The following is a 24,966-nucleotide window of genomic DNA, read 5'->3' as shown; positions in this document are numbered from 1 at the left end:
ATGTTGTCTGTACACTCACTCCAGCAGTCACCCTGGAACTTGGCCCATGCCAAGATGGCTTTCCATGGAGTAAATGACACCTTGTAGTGCTTACTGTTACGAGAACTCCTGAAGATCTTAGAAAAAAATGGGTGTTTATTGCTCAGCAGACATCTCATCTTTAAGCTTGCTAGTGTGTATAAACTGTGTGGTTAAACAACGTACAAACAATGGAAGAAGGAACAAAAGATTTGCCTCTGCTTTGAGAACTAGCTGCTCACTGTCCGTTTTTTCAGATAAACCAGTGGGTTAGGAATTGTCTTGTAAAAGAATAAACTAAAGTGGAATTTAATCACCATTTTGGTTTGTGGCTTTTTTCCAGAGTTTAATCATAATGTACATGTTAGAAAAACATGTTGGGTATGGGCAAAGTATTTAATGAATGGCAGACTCATTATTGAATCAACCTGTTTAGAACTATGACCTTGTATTTTAATAAATTGAATAACAGTCTAAGATTGTGGTCATTAAGATCCTAGACATAGGTTTTTTTTCTCCAGAAATGTTTATCAAAGAAATCAAGGTGAACCTTAGCCTGTCTGACATCACTTACTCACTTCTCAAGCGGCTCTTACTCTTGGACTAGATATCTTATTATTCTTCCATAGATAGAGTAGAAGACAGGCCAAATGTGGTTTGTCCCCTCAACCCTCAGCCTCTTTCCAGGGTTTCTTGCTTTTATATTAACTGGATTTTGCTGTGTAATATTTTGAACTATTAGGACGAAAATAAAATCTCTACTATAAAAAAAAACATTTTCATTTTGCTGGCTAATGAAAAAGAATTACTGTAATTTTTTTCTTTTTAAAAACTCCCTGTTTCTTTTTTTCCTTTTTAAATTATTTTTAGAGATACATGAGTATATATTTTTAATTTGTTCTTTTTAGATATATACAGAGTATAACTTTCCATTCTTGTGGTTGTTCATGATGTGGAGCCTGTTTCTCTTTTAGGACAGTACATCGTTAGGTTTTTTGAAATTAGCCAGAGGACTTAGGGGTTCCGTCATCTTAATGTTAAAGACTGCCCCCATTTCTTCATGTTTTTGGAGTTCAGGTGCATTTAATAGAGTACAAAATCTCAGTACTGAGTAGCTTCTAAACAATTTAAAACAAACAAACAAACAACATTTTATATTTTACTGTGGAACTTTTTAGTTATTCTTGGCTGGTGGAGTGGTAGCAGAAAATAAAATGTCCCTTAATGTCTAGTGTTTACTTGGTAAGAATAAGAAAAAATTGTCAATGGACCTGTTACTTTTTTATTTTTGTTGTTGGACTGGGAATGGAACCCAGGGCCTTGTGCATGATAGGCAAGCCCTCTTCCACTGAGCTACATCCCCAGCCTGAGTGCTAACCCTTTACATCTTGGGGGAATGGAGGTGGAGTAGTGGATCCCAGTATCTGTAGAATGGGCAGGACTGGGTAGAGAGAGGGAGCAGGGAAAGGAGCGAGCCTGGTGTGTGGTGTGTGTGCAGGGTACAGAGTGGAGGTTGATCAACAAGTTCGTCTACTGTTGAAAGACCTGGGTGCAGTGGGACTGGTAGAGAGGGGCTTGACAGCCAGATAGGTTTAGACATGATGGTCAGCTGTAGAATTTGGGGAGAAGATGAAGGTTAGGGTCAGAGATACTTCTGCTCAGGAGCTGCCTCTGTGTGCTGTACTTGGCTCTGGTGTTGTCACTGTTCCTTCTGTCTCCTCCTCTTGTACTTTCCCCGTCCCATGTTTTCTCTTTCAGCATATATTTAGGTTGATACATTTAACTTCAGATAACACCATTTCTCAGCCTCTAGGCAGAATTAGGTTTGTTACCACCACTTCACAGATGGACTGTCAGTTGCCCCAGTGACTTTCATGTGACTGAAAGGTTGCTCTGTCCCCATCTGACCTGAATATGCAGTATGATCCTGGCCTACCACCTCTTTCTTGCAGCTCGCTCTATTGGCTGGAGGATAATGCACTGACCTCCATTTCCTCTGCCTCCCTGGCCAGCCTTCTCCCTTTCTGGCTTCCTTCTGCTTCCCTCACCTCTCAACCTTGACAGCCTCCTGGCTCAATCTGGGACCCCCTTCTTTTTTGCAGCTGCATTTTCTCCCCAAGTTGTGCCGTCTGGTTTATCGCCCAAGTCCTATCTAAACACTGGCTTCTACTGAATAGCCTACCAGTTTTGTCTTCATGGAACCATGAAGAGTAGGTTAATACACCCAGCTCTTCACTGGCTCACGCCATATGGAAGCTTTGTGGGCACTTCAGAATAGCTAACATAAACCTCCTGTGTGTTTCCATGGGATGTTGCACTTTGGTCTTCCTCTGCACAGTAGCTCACCATTTTTCCCCAGCCACTACAGCTGAACTCTTCATTGTTTTTAGCTTCTTAATCTTGACTAGTAACCATCCTTTTCAGCTGTGTATCCACAATGTACCCCATATCTAACTATACCTGTGTTCCTTCACTGTCACTTCCCCAGCACAGGCAACTCCATGTCTCCTTGGGACTGTAGTACTCCCTCTAGCATTTCTCTTTCCTGTACAGCAACCAGGGAGGCCTTTTTTTTTCTTTTTCTTTTTTTTTTTTTTAATATTTTTTAGTTGTTGATGGATCTTTATTTATTTATTTTTTAATTTATTTCTATGTGGTGCTGAGAATTGAACCCAGTGCCCCATGCATGCTAGGCAAGCATGCCACCACTGAGCCACAACCCCGGCTCACCAGGGAGGCCTTCTGAAAACCTAAATCAGATTATGGCATGTCCCTGCTCACCAAAGACACAGTGGAAGAAGCATGTTAGTGTTGAGAGGTGGAGGCTACATTGGGTTTGCTGAGAGGCAGAAGGAATTTTCCCATTGGCCATCTTCCTGGTTGCTTCATCCTGATATTTCAGGAGAAACTAACAGCCTGTGAGATGTGACTTAATCATATAATTAACACATAAAGTGTGATCTATGTACTGAGGGGAAGATATTAATTTTGAGAATGAACACCAGATAGGAATTCATAGAGAAGAAAATCTTTTCTCAAGGTCTTTAAGGATGAGTAGATTTTCAGTGTGACTAGGTATGCAAGGTAGATAATGGAAAGTTCTACGATGCCAGAGAGCCCGGCCTGAAAAGAGGCATCAAATATTTTAGGAGATGCCTTCTCCAAAGAGTAGGAGACAGTCTGGAGCAGGAGCCCAACTCATAAGTGGGCAAGGATAATAGTGGTTGTGAGGTAGTAAAGGTGGGTTGGTTTGTTGTGAAGGATTTTACATACTGGGTTGAGTTGAGTTTCCGTGTGGAAAGCTATCTCGAGAACCTGGAATCAAAACAGACTTTCCAGTGGTCAGTTCCAACTCTCACTAGAATGCACTCTCCTTTCTTTATCCACCTGATAGTAGTACAGAGATACTCCAGTGGTTTGATGTCATGTGACTTCTCTGCATGCCCTGAGTCTGGTTCCCAGGGGAAACAAGCATAGATTAGATACCCTGAACCACATAGTATGAAAGACTGCCTTCCCCACTGCCCATGTCTTTGGCTAGGATGGTGGTTATTTGTGCTTACTGAGTAATAAGGCAGGGTGTTCTATTCCTGAAAGACCCTCATGTTGATTCTCATGTTTCCTTTTTTAGAAGAGAGGTAGGGAAAGGAAGTGTGCTGCTTTCAGTGATCTTTTAAATTCTCATTATAGGATTAATCACAATGAACGGTTGGAATTTCTGGGTGATGCTGTTGTTGAGTTCCTGACCAGGTAAGTAGGCTTTTTTACAGTTCCCCAGTAATTACATTTTGTAGGTAACATACTTATTACATTACCTTCTTTGTAATTAGCTAAATAACGCATTGAAGCCCCTTGAATTTTGTCTCTTCTGTGGAGCTTAAAAGCTGCATGTCGGTGGCTCTTGCCCTGACAACTAACACTTGCTGCTGCTGTAATGAGTGAGATTACAAGATGAAAGGCCGGGTCTGTGTCCTGTCAAGCATATGTTAAAAGTTGCTTACAGCCGTCGGAGATCAGCTGGTCTTGGTCTAGATGCTTCAGAGCTTATATTCAATTTGAAAAGAAAAGGATGATATTTTAAAATGTCATTTCATATTCCAGGATTTGTCTTTGATCCCTTTTTCACTCTTTCTGATCTCAAGGGAAGTAAAGCTTACAAGTAATTTTAATGACTAGATTTTGTGTGTGTGTGTGTGTGTGTGTGTGTGTGTGTGTGTGTGTGTGTGTTTTCAGACATGTTTTAGGATCCTTAATTTAAAGATAGGGGTATGAAAGTGTGTGTCATTTTTTCATACTCACATAATCTTTTTCTTTTTTTTAAATATTATTTTAGTTGCAGATGGACACGATATCTTTATTTATTTATTTTTATGTGATGCTGATGATTGAACCCAGTACATCACGCCTGTGAGGCAGATGCTCTACCACTGAGCTATAGCCCCTGCCCCACATAATCTGTCTTTTAAAGGGAGGAGACACGTTCTTCTCTTGGAACTATTTTGAGCTATTTTTATTCTCTTTGGGTCATTTTCTTTTCACAAGAAGGACACAACGAGGAAAAAGGAGGACTTCCTAATCCTCTAAGACTAACCGTGCTTAGCCATCCTAATCCGTAGTTCTTGTCCAATGCTGGGCAGTATAGGAGGGGCTCGCTGTAGTCCTGGCCTGGCTAGTTTTCTGTGTGCCCTTCTACCCAGGTCTCACACTTTTCTAGTTGGCTTCCCTAGGCTCATCCTAGCTCTGTATGCCACTCCCAGTTCTGCCCCTGCCCTTGTCTGTGCTTCGGAAAGCTCTGCCACTGTATGCCCTGCTCAGGGCTTTCCAGAATTCTCTTCAGAGACCACCTGTAACACCCAGCTGGGGAGACACATTTGTTTCCAGAATTTCAGTAACTCTTGAGGGGAGGGGTACCGGGGATTGAACCCTGGGGTGCTTAATCACTAAGTAACTTTATTTTTTATTTTTTGTGGTACTAGATATTGAACTGGGTCTCATGCATAGTAATAAGCTAATGTTCTACTACTGAACCACATCCCCAGTCCCCAATTTCAGATATGTTTGCTCTTAATAGACATAAAACTGTAACTGTTTGTTTAGGTCTTGGTCATCATCAGATTTCAGAGATATCTTTTAATAGAAATAAATGCGGAAATAAGAGTGAATGGTGTCTTATGGGTTCCAGCACCTTCTTTGTTGCTATTTAATGTCCACAGACTTTCAGACCCTTTAGTTCAGTTCATCTGGTATCTGTTGCACAGATATTGTGTGCTAGCCCTATTTCTGTTTGCCATAGACAGAATTATGTGGTGCATATCTATTTATTTATTTATTATGTTTTTTGCAGTGTCCATTTGTACTATTTATTTCCCAGTCTGGAAGAAGGAGGATTAGCAACCTATCGGACTGCCATTGTTCAGAATCAGCACCTTGCCATGCTAGCAAAGGTATGGAAACATCTGAAGCATTTGTACTTAAGTTCTTTTCTTTAGTTCATGCATTTGAATGAGTAACTCTTTAGAGTATATTAAGGATGTAATATTTTACAGACCAGAAGTATATTTTGTTTGGGTTTTAAGAATTCAGCTTTATTAGTTCTATTACCTTTGTGAATTTCATCAGCCACTAATGAACTCCACAGTGAGGTACCTTGAAAACTGATAAGGAAAAATTGACAGCTGTGAATGAACAGGGTAAAACATTTGGGGAAAAGGAACATGGGAATAAAGCAAAAGAAGTGAAATACTTTGTTTTTGTTCCTTTATGTAGTATTTCTGTATTAAATTTGTTAATAATTTTATGTTAACATTCAGAATTACAACTTTGAATGGAATACTTCAGTTTACATTCACAGTGGGTACTTTATAGATCTTTGGGAATCCCCCAAATCTGAAATCCCACTAATTAATATTTAAATAGTACAAATGGACACTGCAAAAAAACATAAAAAATAAATAAATAAATCCCCCTGAAATCCCATTAATTAAAATTTAGGGTTTAGGTTGTCTGGCTTGCCTCATTGACAGCTGAGTGACTAACATGACCTCTTTGTAATTCGGATTCCTGCTAGGAATTTTACTTACATGGTGTGATTTGCTGTTTTCCTCTCCAAGCAGTGTTTATAGGAAATCATAACAGATAAAAACATGGGGGGCTGGGGTTGTAGCTCAGTGGTAGAGTGGTTGCCTAACATGTGCAAGACCCTGGGTTCGATCCCCAGCACTATGTAAAAAACTAAATAAACAAAATAAAGGTATTGTGTGCATCTACAACTAAAAATATTTTTTAAATAAATAAATAAGAACATGGGCACTTTTGCTGACCCATGGGGGTTCCAGTCCACTCCCCTTATCTTGCCAACAGGGTGGGCTATGGTCCAGATATATCTATGAAGTGGAAATGGCATTAGTCTCTGACACACAGGCTGGTTATGAGAATTAGATGAGTTTTTATGATTCTGTTTATAAAGTGCTTGACATGATGATTGTTCATAGTAAGCACACAGAAGATGTAAATGACTTTTCTGGAGCTAGTTATTTTTATTGCTGTTACAACTGTTCTCATGATACTTTTTTTTATTCTTGTAGACCTTTGGGTTTATGCAATAGTAGGCAGAGCTGTGACTCTTAAATCCTCAAATACCAAGAATTCACTGGAAAAGCTTCTTTGAGTATTCTTTGATTTTTTTTTTTTTAGCTTAAGTAATTTCCCCTTTCATTTTGATATAAAAGTTGGGAATTTGACAGAAAAGGCTAGACAAAACCTGCCCTAATTTTATGACTGCTTTCTTGATTTGATATTTCCAAAGCATTAATTATTTTCAAAATGTGGTTAATTTTAGCCCGTAATTTTTGTGCTAGCAAGAATGCATGGTTTTATTTTATTTAATCCCATCATCGTCACAGTTGCAATGGCAGACTTTGAGCCAGCAGCTTTGGTGGCATTTGAGAATGTAAATAGGGATATCTTAATGAAAAAGTGTAGGCAACAAGATAAGTAGCCTCCCAGTGAATGAAATCTCACAATGCCATGTACGACTACTTTAAATGCAGTTGGAAGTACATATTAACAAGCAGATTGTCATTGCCCCCCATTAAAGTTTTCTTTTTCTATTTTAGGATGTAATGGAATTGCATAATTATTCAAACACATGTAGGAATGACAGTAGGAAGGATATTTTTGAAGTGTGGCAAATTGTCATAGGACAAAAGCAGAAGTTATTTCATAACACATCGGGTACAGTACAGAGCCATGAGTAGTGCAGGGTGGCCAGTTTCCCTTTGCAGGGATTTATATTCTTCCTCCACCAAACCCAAGTCTTGACATTTCCACACCTCTGGGCTCCAGCAGAACACACTGGTGATCCCACCTTCTTCTCTAGACCAGTGGTCCTTAACGATTTGGGAGTTGTAGAACTAGAAGCTTACTGACCTCTTGAGAGTCTAATGTAAGCCGGAGGTCAGCTTTTCAGACGCTGAACATTTTGGCACACACAATAGCACACTACTCCTTGCTTTTCTTCTTTTTCTTTTGGTGGTAGGGATTGAATCATCAGGAACCAGCATGCATAAGTATGCTAAGCACACACTCTACCACGGAGCTACACTCCCAGCCTATATACTCTCTTCTTTTTAAAAGTTCTACCAATGCCTACATGGAAAAATAAGGATAATAGAGTAGGGACTCTGGGAAGCTGGAAAATTCACAGCACTCCAGAATAGTTGTTTTATAAGATGAAATGAGGTTTGCAGTCTGTTCTCAAGCAGGGCTCCAGAGATAACAAACAATTGGATTTTCCTAGTCAAGTTGTGAAACAGATGAAATTTACATATTTTAGTATAAATTTCTGCACTTTGGGATCAATTTTTTTAAAAAGGTGTTTCCGCTGTTACGTTTGTGATAGTGAAAATTCTCATTCGAGGATGCTTTATACTTTGAATTCCCAGCAAAACAAAATATTGATAGCATAATATGCCTCTTTTTGTTATCTGTCATTTTCTATTATAAATGTATTTGTATATTTAATATACATCTGGAGACACACAAAATCTGAGTGTCTTATTTTAGGACTGATGAATCTCATATTGTCCTAGGTTTGTTCATTGACTTGCAACTTGTTCCATACTATGTGGCATGTTATTGCTTAGTAAGTATTTATAGAATTGAATTACATGGTAATGGAAAGCGATTTATTGCATGTCTCTGAAATGTTTGTATCATTCTCCTTTTATGAAAAGTATTATCATTTCATTCTCAGGAGTTTTATAAAAATATTCATCTCTGTCTAGTTCTAAAAGGACTTATATTTAATTGAATGTTAGGATATGAACTAAGTAGCTTTAGAAATCAAAAGAAAACATAAGTTAGACAGTATAATGAATCCAGAGGTAAAGTTAGTATACAGTGATATATTCTTAAGTTCTATAGCTAATGTGGGGCTACAAATTTGGCTTTAAACTTTTCTGAGTCCAAATAAAAAAAGAAATACAAATCCACTGAAAAAATATTCCTAGATCCCTTAAGATAATTCATTGCTCAAAAGGTCTCTCTCAATCATAGAGAAATTTCATAAAGGGGCACAAGTACAAAGATAGAGGGCCTTCAGATCCTTGCCTTGTTCTAAACATGGATTTAGAGTGATAAGATCCGATCAGTTCAGAACCCTAAGTGCACTGTTGGAGTTTGAGTAAAAGTTGAGTTAGTCTGAACTGAATCACGCATAAAGGCCTCCTGATGGAAGGTGGACTAAGCTCTCTTAATGTACTGACATATGACCAGTGGATCGTAGCCAGCGGCCCTCTCCCCAGGAGATGCTGAGTTATTATAGTTAGGATTTTGGCAAACTCTCTCCGAACTTACTGTCATTTTGAATTTCATAGAAACTTGAACTGGATCGATTTATGCTATATGCTCATGGACCGGACCTGTGCAGAGAATCGGACCTCCGACATGCAATGGCTAATTGTTTTGAAGCCTTGATAGGTAATATCCCTTTAAAATCGTCCTTCCTTCTTGCATGTCTGATCTATCTGAAGAGCACATAAAACTCAAGTGTGGAAACTTGGGATAGAATTACTTGTTCCCAAAGCACTTGAGATCCTTAGTACAATGCCTGCTACCTTGTCTCCTACCTTGTCTCCTAGTATTTTTAGTTCCTCTGAAGCTTTTTTTTTTTTTTTTTCCCCTTCTTGGTTCCTGTGAGTATCTGATGTTGTATAGATGTTTAGTATTTCTGGAATTGAAGTGAATTAAAATGGAGATGGATTACTTTCCAGATTTAATTTATCTCATACAAAAACAAATTGGGTTGCTACAGTTGCCTCAGTGTTGATTTTGACCACATTTTTAATTACTTGCAAGATTTTCTAATTTAAACATCTTGAAAATACCACATTTTAAAAATCCTGGGTTTGAGTCTATATAACTAATATTTGTTCAAGTGAAGCAAGATTGATGTAGACTCCAAACTGCTCACTCAGGTTCTTTATAACTAACGCTGCTTTTTGTTTGTAACCAGAATAGTTAGCTATTGGTACAGGAAAGTTATGAAGAGTTAATTAGCTGATGATTACAAGTATGCTTTACAATGAATGTTGTAGTAGATTGACAATTTTTCATTTTTTTATAAAGTACATTTTATTTTCAAAGGCCTTTGTACGTCTTTGTCTTTATCATTTTTGCCCTCATCCTTTGAAAATGAATATAAAAGCTTCCCATTATAGTTTCATGATGATGATAGTAGCAAGACAATGTTTAATAATTATCCTCAGTCTTTCACAGGCATGTCTATTTTTCACAAATAGGTCTATTTTCAGAAAGTTTATCACATGAAATGAATGTGCTCTGTACATAGAATATTTTTGACAGTTAGTGTTACTGTTGGCTCCAGAGCCAAGCAGATGTGACTCAGTTCCCTGTTCAGTTATCAGATCTGTGTCTCTGGTAAGTTATCTTGTCTCTTTGATCTTCAGCTTCCCCATCTGAGAGATGGAGATAGTGTCACTCACTCTAGAGTTCTTGAAAGGATATAGTCCTGACAGCATTCAATCCAGAACAGAGTTCTACTTAATTAAGCTCTTCCCCAAATCACAAAATATGAGCCTAAATTCTATAAATCTGTTCTAATGCCTTGCTCCTGAGACAACCTATGAAGGTGAAGATAAGAATGTGGAAATGGGACAGGGGTCAGCTCATTGGTATAGCTCTTGTCTAGCATGTGCAAGGCCCTGAGTTTGATCCTTAGCACCACAAGTAAATAACTACTACTCCTATTGCAATCATTATTCTTACAACTATTAATAAATAATAAATGTATCTAGTTATCAAGAATCCTGGTAACTAAGTATTATAACACCATACATGGAAAGTATCCTTTCTAAAGATAGACGTAAAAATTTGACTTGAAGAAAACATGACTAGGATGGGGGTGTAGCTTAGTGGTAGAGCACTTATCTAGCATACACAAGGCCCTGGGTTCAAAAAAAGAAAACATGATCATCCTACTCTAAAGTTAGTTAATATCAAGTAAAAATGTTATCATAGTGCTTCCTGTTATAATTAGTGCTAAATGTATGCATATACATTTCAAATTAAAAGTTATCCTGATTTTTATTTGCAGAAGCCTTCATTGGTCCAGACTCTGGTTTTGTTTATCTGGCTTTTTCTTAGATGCCAGTGTATATTTGGTAAATACAGAAAGTGAAATGACATACTCTTTAGTAGAGTCGAGTCCGATGTTTGTGTCTCAAGCTCTTAGTACAGCTTTGACTCATGCCCTTCATTATAGTTCATATTTGACCTCTGCTACTTACAATGTTAGATTTTAATTTTAGTGAATTAAATTTTGTATTTCAGCCCAATATGTAACAACATAAAGCATAACTGAAAGAGGGAAAATGTTACCTTTAAACAAATGCTTTTGAACACTTCAATTTTTTTCTGAGTGGTTTTGGCTTATCTTTTTGCTGTTTGTAGAGATATATAATTTTCTCTGCATATTAATGCAGCCTTCCTTCTGACATTCTCTTCCTTTTATCCAGGAGCTGTTTACTTGGAGGGAAGCCTGGAGGAAGCCAAACAGTTATTTGGACGCTTACTCTTTAATGATCCGGTATTTATCTTGAATTGTTTTTGTTTTTTTCTTTTATATATCATTACAGAAGAATTTATTGCAACTGGTTTTTGAATTTTGAAGAGACTAACAGAAACAAAATACCCAAATCTACCATAGGTAGTAGATATGAAGTATATCAGAACAGCTTACTCAGCTGTAGTGGATGGGGAAGTTCCCAAGGCATTCACTCCAGGGGTTTTCTTTGACCTGAGCCATCTTTTCTTGCCGTCAATTATAAATTGAATATGAATACAAGTGTAATAGCATTTAGCTTCATTTCGTAGTTTCTTTAAGTTAATTATGATTTTGTGTTGTATAATCACTGGGTACCTACCACATGGAGACTTAGTTATAGCCTTTTGGCTTTTGTGTTTTTGATTTGTTTTTATGTAAATTATGTAGACTAGACAAATGTATTTTAGAAAGTCAGTTCATAGAGAGTTTCTGAGAGGCCTATGAATAAAGAGTATGGATGTTCCTTTTTTTCCCCAAGCAAATTATAGTTTAAAGAAAAAAGATAGATTCTAAAATAGTTTCTGTTGTTACTAAAGTATTATGCCATTAATATTGCCAGAGATACCTTTTTAATCTTGCATGTAATAGAGCATACTGGATGCTTTTTGTACTCAAACAAGTCAATTTAACATTTAAAGGGAGATGCAACTTTGTATTCCAAATTGAAATGTCATCATAATTGAATGAAATAGCCCTGGTGGAGTAATAAAGAACACAGGAAGCCAGTGTTTTAAGCCTTTGTGAAACCTTCAACTTAAGTGGCTGTCAAATGTTATTACTGCATTACTTTGGGTAGTTGAAAAAAAAAATCAATAGTTTTAAAAAAATTGTGACCTGGGTGTTGTTCATGTCTGAGAATTTGATATTTTTATTTGTTTTTCTAAAATGTGATGCTTTTTGTACGTGTAAATTTCTTTCTGATGGGAGAATTATCTGCAGGTGTTCTCTGTCCCCCTTTTTGTCCTACACAGATAAACAAACCTGTGTCTTGATTTGTTTCTATAGCAGATAGCAAGTATTTTAAGATTTTCTTAAATCTTAAGATATCATTGTTTTAGCCATTATCTTTTGTTGGCAAGGTCAGCAACCTTTTTGCTGTTTCCTCCCTCCAGTCTTAGTCTATCCTCCCTAGCCCACTCCCACTCCCACCCCACCCCTTCCTTGTCCTCTTCTCCCATCTTACTTGCACCCATGTGCTCCTATTTTCTTGAATTACACACATTGTATACTTGAGTTATTTTTTTAAAAAATATTTATTTATTTTTAGTTTTAGATGGACACAATACCTTTATTTTACTTGTATGTGTAACTGAGAATGGAACCCAGTGCCTCATGCAAGCTAGGCAAGCCTCTACTTCTGAGCCATAACCCCAGCCCACACATTGAGTTCTTAATTGCATCCGTGTGTATTTAGATTCTTTTGTCTCTAAACTGCTTCTCTCCCACTTGTCTACTTTGGAGGCTTATCTTAAGTTTCCGGTACCTAGTGCAGTGCTGGCATGCATAGTGTTTAATAAATATTTGTTAAAAGAGTGAAATGAAGAAGTTCCTAAATGAAAAAGCAGAGTCTGAACTTTATTTTACAAATGGGACTGCTGAGATTTAGAATTCATTTTAGTGTGTCTTTTATGAAAGCGAACAGGGCTCACTCAGTCATGTAGGCTTTCCATGGCACTGTTTTTAGGTACATCAATTTGGACATTGTGACTCTGACAAGTCCACACTGGTGTGCCTCTGTTACCTGGAGTATGTTAGTGAATGTGCTTTTTATAATAGCTTCATGAAAATCATGAGCCAGAGGCAACTGAGGACAGACCTGTAGGCTGACAGAGTTGAACTGGTTGACCTATGTGGCAGGGGGTGAGACCTGGGTGGTGCCCAGTGATTCTGAGGGTTCTCTGTTGGTTGTCTTATCTGAAGCCTAATGAAGACAAAGAACATGATTAATTTGGGGTTAGGTGCTGTCATGAGGTAAGAGAGGTTCAATCTTGAGTGTCTGTAGTAATTGTTATTTAGGGTGAGATACAGCAAAGCAGGGGAGCTGGCTGCATTAGCAGGGAGGCTGGGGACACTTTCTACAGGGGCCAAATGGAATCTTACAGCAGCCACAAGTACTAGGAATACTTTGCTGGGGGTACTGGCTAAATCTTCAAAGAAGTTGTTGTTTGTTTGTTTTTTTCCCTCCCCAAGTTCTTTCGTTTTAAAAATCCTGTAACTCCTGACCCTTGTGATTGGAATTAATTCTCTCTTGGTCATCCTACTACTTCCATCTTTGTGCTCCTGTCTCACCTGACTTTTTAGCTGGCTGCCACTCCCACCATTTCAACCCATCTATCATGCAAGTACAGTCTTCTTCTTAGTGCATGATTTGGCCATAACTTTCTTGCTTAAGATGTTTGATTACTGTCTTCTATACTACACACTATAGCATTTTTGCAGTTTTCATGATCTGACTCCCATCTGTGGTCTCAGGTTCCTTCCTTTCTTCTTCCTCTTTATGGCATTCACTTGAATCTCCCTCTTGTGTGGATATACTTCAAGATGTGTTATTTGTGTGCTTACGGTGCCCTGCTTTTGGTTCTCTCCTTTTGTTGATTTGCAGAATTCTTCATATTCTTCAAGACTTCTTTGAAGATTTAGCCAGTACCCCCAGCAAAGTATTCCTAGCACTTGTGTGTGGTTTCCCCCTTGGAGACCCACTTGCATCCATCATGGCGTAATAGCTCAGCATTTCACAACTAGATCATTTCAACTTCATCCATTTCTTGTAATCTGAGAAAGTGGCAGCTGTGGCATAGTTTTGAATAATTTTTTTCTATTTATGGGACCTATTATAGCTTACTATCCATACTTATTTGCCTTCATTCTTCCCCACCAGGCCTCTTTGTGGACAGGAATAGTATCCTGTTCATCTTAGGAACATAATGCATAGTAGGTGTTCAATAAAAATATGTAGCATTGATGAATGATCTATCAGTCATGAATAATTTTCAGAAAAGCAAACAGAAGTTAGAGATCTGCCTGAGGTCCTTAAGCTAATAAATGGCAGCACTGAGATTCTAGATCTGTTCCAGTGTATATGCTCTGACAAGGTACAATAGAACCTCATCTCAGCGTGTGGGATAGATGAAAGGAAATGGACATAGTTGAAATAGTCTGCCTGTGAAGTTTTAGGCTATTACTTCAAGATAGATGGCAGCTGACTTAAAAGGAGAAATCACAGTATTTTTGAAAACGTGAAGGAGCAAGTAGAAAGATGAATCCAAATGTCCCTGAGCATCTTGAGCTTTAGAGATTGTGGTTTGGTAGGAAGACAGCTGTTTATCACTATTGTTGATATATTGTTATTAATAGTATTTTCTGTGGGCAGGCACCGGCTTTAGTGCTTTGAGCATGTTGTTCATTGAGGCATCAGAGAACCACTTTGAAGAAGGTACTATAAATAACTGGCTTATACCTGAGGAAATGGAAGCTTAGAGAGGCTAAGTAATTTGCCAACATGGAATCAGAGTTAAACATAGGCAGCCTGACTTAAGCCTACAGCTCTTCCTAACACCATACTTTCTAGCTTAAGATGAAAGGTGAAAAATTATCATCTGGTCATGTTACATATGAGGGAAGAAATATAAGACATTTAGCCTTCTGGACTCAGGTGAAGAGTTCAGTGCTGTAGCAAAAATGAACCAGGAATCCAAACTGAGGCAGTAGTTACAGCAATAAGAATGGTGGAACGCTCCAGAAGAGTTGATGGCCAGTTAGGGAAGGGCTCAAGTTTGGTAAATGTCCACTGAGGGGTGGAGGGGAAAGAAATCATTGGAAGCACGTAGGAAGTTGTGAGAAGGAAGTGACTTTCCTTATGATTTACAGTGTGGGAATTCAAGGGCAAGGTTACTGATTTGATTAAGGGGGGGCTCTTCTCAAGTGCCTTAACAATTTGATTTGTAAGTCATTTTATTAATATGGGCAAATAATCTCTAATTGTATTTTGTTAAGATGCAAGTTGTGTCAAAATACTGATTTTTTTAAAAGAGAGAGAGAGAATTTTTTTAATATTTATTTTTTCAGTTTTCTGTGGACACAACATCTTTATTTATTTATTTATTTTTTATGTGGTGCTGAGGATTGAACCCAGCGCCCTGCGCATGCCAGGCAAATGCGTTACTGCTTGAGCCACTTTCCCAGCCCAAAATACTGATTTTTAAAATTTCTGCCTCATCTTAAAATTCTAAATCACCCCCCTTCATTTAAAAAATGCTTTTCTCTCTTTTAAAAAAAGTTTTTTGGGGCCTTGGGTTGTGGCTCAGCGGTAGAGCATTCGCCTCACACACGCAAGACCCTGGGTTCAATCCTCAGCACCATATAAAAATAAATAAGTGAAATAAAGGTATTGTGCCCAACTACAATTAAAAAATAAATATTTTTCTTAAAAAAGGTTTTTTTGGTCATTTCTTTCAGAAGCCTTATGTTAAGGTCAGAAAGTAGATTCAGAGGTTCCCTAGAGTCAGAACATGAGGGAAAACCACTAATCCTGAGGAAATCTTAATTATACTATCTATGGATTTAACTCAACAAATGAAGTAATATACTAAGGTTTTCCATAAAATTTATTACCAGATTTCAGATGAACATTGTGTGACCCATAGTAAGAATGTGATATCATAAATGCCAGAGCTTATGAGCTAGATCTGTGGTGTTTCCCACTCTATTTTAAAACAGCTCAAGTGATAATGAATTGGTGCCTAAAATAAAAGACTTATGAGATGAATTTTACCTACAAAAGGCATGGCTGATGCACATTCCTGGGGAATCACCAGGAATGAGAGATAGGAGAGAGATGATTAAAACAGCAGCTTAATCCAGTGTATAGGTTAAGCAAATGCGTAACTTAGTTTTCAAAGGTATTTTTGACTTCTGGGGCTGGGGGTGGCTCTTTTCCTCCCCAGCATAATAGGCTAATTGGAGTCACTACAGGCAGTTAGAGTAGTGAATACACATTAAAAAATTAGTTTGCTAGCACTATTGAATTTGCAATAAGTGGAGTCAGCATCTGAAATAGTTCAGTATTTCAAATAATGACATTTTATTTAGAACTCTAGAGTGTGTTAAATGACCCCCTTGAGCATTAAAGACATCACTCCATTTTCCAGGACCTGCGTGAAGTTTGGCTCAATTATCCTCTCCACCCACTCCAAGTAAGTATGACCTTCCTGTCTGCAGTGAGCTTTATAGCTGCAGCCATTCGTTTTACTTTCCTTTGCCTTTTTCCCCTCATGCTTTTATCCTTTAATTCCCTTCAGTGACATTATTCTAAGCTGGGGTTTGGAATAGGAAAACTTGGGAACAAATTGTAAGGTGCACCCACATGTGGCAGCCATGTGGTCTGGGCAGCACAAGGCAGGAAGAGCTTCTGTGTAGTAATAGAACCCCCATCCACAGCAATAGGTTTGATTCAAAGCCAAATGTGTTGACACCTATATGTCTACATGCCTGTTATTGTAGGGGAAGTACTGTGGAAGCAAGTCTGGTCATATTAAGGTAGAACAAATACTAAATTAACATTGCTAAATTATAACCTAATTTGGATCTTAGAAATTGAGAGGTTTGAATCATAAATCATAAAATTTACTGCAAATTTAAACTTTACCATATGATGGCTTCTTACTCAAGATGGAATTTCAACAATTTACACATGGTGACACCCTTTCCTCAGTTGGTTTAAAAAGTCTTACTATTCTTTGCTTTTATTTCTTTTATAATACTTTGGGATATATACATTTGTGTATTCATCTATACACATTTTCATATGAATGTGTGTATAAAATAAATAAAATAAGACTAATAGTACTAGTTGAGCTCTTATGAGAGAGGCTTTGTAGTAGTAAATGACATTAATTTAGAGTTTTAAAAAATATTTTATTAATCATATGAGGTTGCCCAAAGTTGTTGAAAATGTTCATTTTAATTATTCTTTTCATATTTGCTCTGTGCCAGTTGTTAAAGGCTCATTGTTATGTGGTATACCACCTGTCGAGTGGTATAAAAATCTCCAGTGTAAGCTGAATTCAGTTTTAATGATGCTCATTTGCCCAAATAGTTGGGTCCCTAGAAGACATAGCAGTCAAGAAACTCTTAAAGCACTGGCCTCAAAGCAGTCCCCAGAACAGCAGCATCTGCATCACCAGGATCTTGTCAGGAAGGCACATTCTCAGTCCTCACTTCAGATACAAAATCTTTCACTCCAGGGTGGGGCCCAGCCATCTGCCTTTAACAAGCTCTGCCAGTGTTTTCAAGAGTGCTAAAGTGGGAGAACCGCTGCTTTACTAGATATATATATTCTCTACCAGCTGTTCTTCAGCTTGCAGCTTCCTTGGAGAGTTAGTCTATTACTTGGGATTTTGAACTATCTGTGTACAGTACTTGGCCTTGAAATTTGATAGAAGATTGGAAAATATTATTTGAGCCTTCTTTAAATATTAGGTTTGTTTGCCATTTTAAAAGATGAGAAAGAAGCTTCCATGTTTTATTGGCATTTCAGAAATTTCTACCCACAGGAGAAGGAATTTTATAAAACATTGTCCTAGAATTGATAATTGCTCTTCTAACTAAAATCTGCTCAAGATTCTTACTTATTTCTGTTTTTCTGTAGCTACAAGAGCCAAATACTGATCGACAACTTATTGAAACTTCTCCAGTTCTCCAGAAACTTACTGAGTTTGAAGAAGCAATTGGAGTAATTTTTACTCATGTTCGACTTCTGGCAAGGGCATTCACATTGAGAACTGTGGGATTTAACCATCTGACCCTGTGAGTTGAAAGTCCTCATGTAGTCCCAACGTGACCATTTACCTGAGACAGTTCCAAACCTTTCTGTATGCCCTTCACAGGAGTTGAAATTTCAGACACATTTCCAGGACAGTCATTGTGAGACATGAGCCAGCAGACAGCGATGTGGACTAGGGCAAATGCTCTAATTCAGTATTTTTGGTCTCATTATCATGCATCTTGTTCCTTCATGAAATTTAAGGAGGACATGAAGGAAATAAAAACTTTTTTCATGCAGGGACAGATGTTAAATATTTTAGGCTTTGTAGACCATGTGGTCTGTGATTTGACTCTTTCATGACAGCCTGAAAGAGGCCATAGATTATAAAAGAATGAGTAGGGCTGTGTCCATTGAACTTTACTCATAGAAACAGGCTGAGGGTCTGATTTTGGGCCTCCCATCCCTGCTCTAGATGAATGATTTTGATGGTGAGCTAGTAAAATGATTAAGAGAACAAGCAAAATTTCATTTTTTGCTTTTTTAATACAATTTTTTTTTTTTTAACTCATGTCCCCCAAATCAAGTATTCTCAACTCGGTAACCTTTAAAGAGTCTTACTATAATTCTTTTTGTTTTTAACATTCTTAAACTGGATCCCAGATTTGAATAAGGATATATATATATATATATATATATATATATATAAAATAATATAATAAATTTGGTGGAAAAAAAATCTTGTGCCTTTTAACTTTCTTTTGTTACAGGGTTATATTCTGTATTTTACTTTATTTTTCAGTTGATACGCCTCAGCTTCTAACCAGTTACTATTTCTAGTCTTTTTTTTTTTAAATTGGTTGTTTAATCAACACTCACTTAATTCTTCTTTCAAACTCAACCTGTGTTAACACAAGGCTCTTCTCAGTTGAGGGGCATCATGGAATTGTATTTCTTTTTGTGCCTTAAAATAAGATGAATACATTGTCTCTTTAAGTCATGCCTTTTTAAAAGTTCTGGGTTTTTTTTCCTGAAATTCACAAGAGTTATTCATTTCTTTATATTGTTGTTGTTATTGTTTTTTAGAGGCCACAATCAGAGGATGGAATTTCTAGGTGATTCAATAATGCAACTGGTAGCCACAGAGTACTTATTCATTCATTTCCCAGATCACCATGAAGGACACTTAACTGTGAGTTTGTGTTCAATCACTTGCTCCAATAAGATTGCTATATAATAGAGGGTGAAGATTAGAAGGGCCAAATATATATTTATGTAAATGATGACTAAATTCTTTGGGGCTTTAGCATGTCATGTGGCTTTGTTCATTTCATTGTGTAAACGGTGTATAATGAAAATATGCCATGAGGATTTCTTCATTTAATGATCCCCTCCTCTGTGCAAGGCATGAAGCTAGTGGAGGAGACAGAGTATTTGACACCAAGTCTTTTCATAATGAATTTGAAAAACTGTTACGAGACTAAATTATAAGTAAATAACTACAAATAAAAACTCTCTCTGTATGTGTATATATGTGACTATAAACATAAATTCACACCATAAAATGTAAAAGTAACTCTAACTATTATAAGGTAGAATATGTTAAACAGTATAAAGAGGCACAGGTAAATTGTTGGATTTGTGCAGTTTAGGAAAGGATTTCTTTTAGCTGTGGAATGGAAAAAAGGCTTCATGGATATGATGATGTTTACATCTTTAAATATGAGTAGGATTTAGCCATTGGGAGTTAGCATTCCATGCCTTGGCACTTCACACACGCTGTGACTAGACAAGCAAGGGCATGTCATGAAAAATCAGAAGTTTGGGCTGAAGTGTAGCTCTATGATAGAGTGCTTGCCTAGCATGCTTGGGGCCCTGATTTCAATCCTCAGTACTGCAAAAGAAAAAGGAAAAACAAACAAAACCCCCCAGAAATCAGAAGGTCAAGAAACAACTCGGTTTAGTTAGACCACAGTGGAGTGACAGGGAGTTACAGAGACCAGGTTTGATTTGTGAATAAAGTATAGTGGTCACCATTCCTCTCATTTTTGATTCATTTTATAAAACTTGATTCCCCTTTTTTATTTGTTTCGTACTCCTTTTACTGTGTGGCACCGATCAATAATGTACTCAGAGTCGTGAACAAAACTTACCTAGAGCCAGTCATGATCTCTTCCAGGCACAAGGTGTAGTCCTTTAGAAGTCCCTTGAGAATTAGCCTGAGAAAGCAAACATTTACTGGGCAAAGAAACTTAGTGATAGTTTGTAAGGTACTTTGTTAGTGCTGGCTTCTGTATTATTTTGAAGCAAATAACAAATCTTTCCTACTTTGCATCATTACAGTTTTTATAAGTATTTTACTTTGCAACTGTGAACTCTAGATGTTTATGTGGGACATAAATATTGCATTTAGGAAGAATGTAGTGATTTGGTTAAGTTTAGCTGTAATTTTACAGTGGCATTAGGCTTTTTCTAAGCCTATCATTCATTTATTGAGCTCCTACTATGTACCATATACCATGCTGAGTAGTCAACAGTAGTCTTATTTTACGTGTAATTTTAAAATAGCCATATATTACCTCTTAAAGTTAACTGCCTTTAGATGAATAAGAAAGTGTTTCCATCTTGAGTTAAAATTAAATTCTGAAGAAAACAAACATGAGGAATGAGCTTGTTTGTTGTATATAACTTAGAAAAGCAATAAATTGCATGTGTAGTATTCTGTATTAGGTAATAGACTTCATAGGTGTCAAGAGTATCTGGTTATCTGAGAAACAGCTGAACCAAACCATATAGCTTGAAGTGGTAATTCACATTATGGCTATATGGAATGTTCTGTTCAAAATTGTGTGGTTTAAGTATACACATCCCCTCTCCCCCAAGTATTCTTCCAGAATTACTTGTGAAGTTTTAAAGGATATTAACTATCATCAGCATTGGCGTGTTGGTACCTCTCTTCTTGAAATAGTATCTCCATCGGCTTCTGTTATTTCTTGCCTCTTTAGCTACTCTGTCTTAGCATGCTTTACAGGTTTATCATATTCTTTACAGCTAAGAAATATTTCAGTATCTTAGAAATCACTCCTATACCATATCCTCTTCCTAGTATCTCTCCAAAGCAGCTTTTCCCACAAGCATTTTCACCATATTGGCAGAAGAATTTCAGCTGCTGTCTTTAGTGTTACCTCATTTCTGAGCTCCAGTCCTAGTTGCCTCCTCAGCATCCCGGTTCATGTCCAACACTGAATTTCTGATCTTCTCTCACCTGCATCCTTGTCCAGCATTCCTTGAGTAATGGAATAGGTGCATTCATCCATCCAGTGTTGCGTGACAAAAACCTAGGAGTGTTGTTGACTCCTCCCTCTCCACTTTCCCTGTCCAGTCTATTTTCAAATCTTTACTGTTACTCTTCCAGTATTTCTTGAATGTACCCACTCTTACCACCTTGTCTCTGTCACCCACATCCTCTCCATCAGCCTCACTCACCTGGATCACTGCTGTAATTTCTGCCTAGCTATCAACATGTTACAGGAATGTGATTGACAAAGAGACCCAGTTGGAAGTAGTAACATTTATTCTCTTGGAAAGGGTACGAAATTTAAGATCCTGTCTACAGAAAGCACAAGGCAATGCAGCATTGTCCCTGAAGAGAAATGGGTTCCCTGGGTCCCCAGATTTTCCACTGGATGCCAGCTACTACTTGAAAAGCTTATCTCGTGTGTTCTCATGAGCATTCTTGTTCTTTGCCTGAAAGATGGACAGTCTCAAGCAGAAATCCTTCAGAAACCCAGGTCTCAAGCCTGTGCAAAGTAATTTTTCTAGCTCCCTACACTAGTCTTCTTATGTCAACTTGTGCCCCCAGTAGTTCATTTTGTATGCTGCAGCTAGAGGAGTTTTGTTTGTTTTGTTTTTTTGTTTTTTCACACAGCAGATCTCCCGTGACTACAGTAGCCATTCATCCTTGGTCCACTTTAGTTGTTTCTCTTCATCTCCCCAACTTTTTAACGTTGGAGTTGCCCCCATTCTTGGTTGTCTGACCTCTTCTCTTCTGACTTCTTCTCCATAAAGGAATCTTACTCTCTATTTCTCATAGCTTTGACTCTATCTGTGTGCTACTTTCTGATTTATGTGTTAAGTCTTTACTTCTCCCTCAAACTGTACACTCATATCTATTGAATATAGGTATATTTGAATATATTAATATACACTCAAATTCCTAGTTGTGTATCTAATAGTCATCTCAAACCTAATCTGTTCAAAATAAAACAATTTATACCCCAAAATGAGAATCATTCCATTATTACAATTGCTCAAGCTAGAAACTTTGGAATCATCCTTAACTCTTTTCTTTCTCTCATATTGTGCCTCCCAGCTATTAGCATATTCCAGTGATCTTCCCCTTCTGAGTACATCTTGAATCTGACCACCTCTCTGCAGTTCCAGTGTTATCTCCTTGATTTGAGCCACTGTTTTCTAATTTATAGTCATACTCTCCCATCTGGTCCTTACCTGCTCCCCAGTCTGTATTCGTGAAAACTTGCATTTCCCATGAAAGCAGGTGCTGTTGAGATGAATCAATGCATCGTCCACCTGAAACCCATAATCACAGTTTGTGTTTGCAGAGAAAGACAAAATAAATGATCAATGAGAGAAGTATGAATTTATCAGAGTTTATAATTAATCAAACTGTGTGGAAGGGCTGCTAAAAACTGGAGCTACTATGGACTAATGACATCAATCTGAAGAGTTCTGGAAGGTTAATATTAAACTGGTGATCCTGTAAAGTTCTATTTTTAGGAAGAAAAAGGGATGCAGAATCATCTATTCCATTTATTCCTATATAATGTCTCTGGGCCCTTCATAATCCTAGAGATAGGGAAAGAGTTTCCTTGAACTGTTTTCTTTTTAAAGATATTTTTATTCTGTTAAATTTATTTTCCATGATAAAAACAATAATAAATTTCTAGGGGGAAAAAAAACCAAAACCTTTAAAGGGATCATTTTTAAAGGGAAGTCAGATGACATCACTCCTCTGAGTAAAATTTCCCAAGCTCTCCTGTCTCAAGGGTAAAAACAAACAAACAAACAAAAAATGCTATTATAGGTACATTGAATAACCTGGCTCCCTGCTGCTCTCTGACTGTCTCCTAGACTCTTCATATTGCCCCAGGGGGGTCTTGTAGAACACTAAGGAAGCCCTTGCTTTGGGGCCTTTACTCTGCTGGTTCATGGGGTAATAGTATCCTTTTCCTGAGAATTTATGTATCCAGACCCCTCATCTCCTTCAGGAGTCTGTCCAAAGTCATTGCCTTAATGAGGCCTTCTTTAACCCAAGCAACCTCTTCTCTTGTCTCTAGCACCCTTCCTCATCCTGGAATCTCTTTTTTTTTTTTTTTTTTTTTGTGTGTGTGTGTGTGTGTGATTCGCACCATGTCATGCCGGGCCACTTGCCTGCCATGGACAACAGGAGGGTGGGGTGCTCCAGCAGCCCAGGGAGGGGTCCCAGCCTATCAGCCTGGAATCTCATCTCCATTTTATCCTTAGTACCAAGTGTATAGTTTACAGTTAATTGTCTGTCTTCGCCCACCAGAGTGTAAACTCCAAGAAGGCCAGGGTACTTGTCCATTTTCTTCATCCTGATTTTCTGGGGAATTCCTGATTTACCAGTGCTTAGGAGGTTGACTTTGAACAAATGATCTTTATATCTCAGCTTAATGTTCTTTGGTTGCTTTGCAGAAAGTGACTGTAGAATGAGCAAGGCCCTGGGCATCTGGCCTTGCCCACCTGCCCAGCCTCATGTCACATGTTCTTTGTCTCAGTTTGTGTGGTTCTCCTACCCAGAAGCTACTTTGCTTCTCACCCTTGCTAGTATCTCTACTCTTCCTTTACACATCAGCTCTGTTATGGCTTCTGGACACAGGGAAACCTCCTCCTCCCCAATGACCTTCCACCATTCTGTGTCAGATATCTGTGTTCTTTTCCTTTCTGGCACTTACACATTCTGCCGATGGCGCCAGACCAGAAGTTCTTTGAGAGCATGTTTTCGTTCATCTCTGTTCTGTAGTGCTGTCAGATGGTAGGCTTTCTATACGTACTTGGTGAAGAACTAAGAGAGTTTTGTAGGTACCTACGTCATATTGAGAGGGAAGAGGAAGTGGCTCTGGAGGGAAGTGTCATATTGCTTTATGTATAAGGGAAGAAACTGAATATGTGGGATTATCTAAGCATTAAAATTCATTTAAAATGTGCACTGGATTACATTTCATAGTTGCATAGTGGTGGGAGGAGTGTGGCAAATGATTCATTACTGTGATTGAAGGACACACAACTGCAGGAATTCATTTTGGAAGGCATCAGTAGCATTGAGCCATTCCCTTACACATTTGTTCTGCAAGGAATAAGGACAGTTGTGCAGATGTAATCATGTTTTTCACATTTTGAATGGTGATGGGGAAAAACACATTGTTCTAGAAATTGGGTATTTTCCCTTGAAAATACTCTAGAAGGAATGTTAGGCTTACACAATTGTTCTAGCATAAGGAAGCTTGAAAGGGAGCATGGAGGGAAGAAGTTCTGTTTCAAACCTGAAGTTCTTGTTTTGGGGGGTAAGCCTACCCAGCAGAGTCAGTATAAATAGTAAGAATGATGTCTCAAAAAAGTATTACTGAGGCCAGAATGCCTGTCCTGTTACTTGTGGAAATTTTCAGCCATAGGAGTGTTATCTGTATCTCTCTTCTCTGCTACCAAACTAAAAAAGTGTTGCTCATCTGCATGCCTGCTGTGTGCAAGAACTGTTCACTATGGTAGCATGCACTGGCAAGATGAACATGTGGAATTTTTTGTTTAATTTTAGAGGAATGATTTGGGATAATGAGAAGGAGAGCAAGGGTTACAAATAAAATGTTTAAGAACCAGTGATTTAATCCTGACTTGCTCTCTCTAGACTGCTCTGTGTGTAGATCATCCAGACAAACAGGGATCTTATCTCAAAGATCTCTTTAAGAAGATAGATTCCCCGCCTCCTGCTTGGGGATTTCTCCATCACTGACATAATTTGGCCTTT

At 37.9% G+C, this 24,966-nt stretch overlaps 1 protein-coding gene across 6 annotated transcripts in view; it reads left to right on the top strand.

Annotated features, from left to right (window-relative positions):
- Positions 1-24,966, top strand: part of Drosha (drosha ribonuclease III) — a 117,546-nt gene that overhangs the window by 79,401 nt on the left and 13,179 nt on the right. For 5 of the 6 annotated variants that reach the window (XM_021726594.3, XM_013358782.4, XM_021726593.3 and 2 more), the window contains 7 exons: positions 3,709-3,768; positions 5,363-5,462; positions 8,895-8,997; positions 11,055-11,125; positions 16,291-16,335; positions 17,790-17,947; positions 18,990-19,095. In XM_021726594.3, coding sequence (XP_021582269.1) covers positions 3,709-3,768; positions 5,363-5,462; positions 8,895-8,997; positions 11,055-11,125; positions 16,291-16,335; positions 17,790-17,947; positions 18,990-19,095 — 643 coding nt within the window. The remainder of the gene's footprint in view (positions 1-3,708; positions 3,769-5,362; positions 5,463-8,894; positions 8,998-11,054; positions 11,126-16,290; positions 16,336-17,789; positions 17,948-18,989; positions 19,096-24,966) is intronic. The other variant, XM_078016977.1, reaches the window with a different exon arrangement.

This window comes from Ictidomys tridecemlineatus, chromosome 1 (genome assembly GCF_052094955.1).
Source record: "Ictidomys tridecemlineatus isolate mIctTri1 chromosome 1, mIctTri1.hap1, whole genome shotgun sequence".
NCBI lineage: Eukaryota > Metazoa > Chordata > Mammalia > Rodentia > Sciuridae > Ictidomys > Ictidomys tridecemlineatus.
The sequence above is the reverse complement of the archived record's forward strand: the minus strand, read 5'-3'. Positions and strand labels throughout refer to the sequence as shown.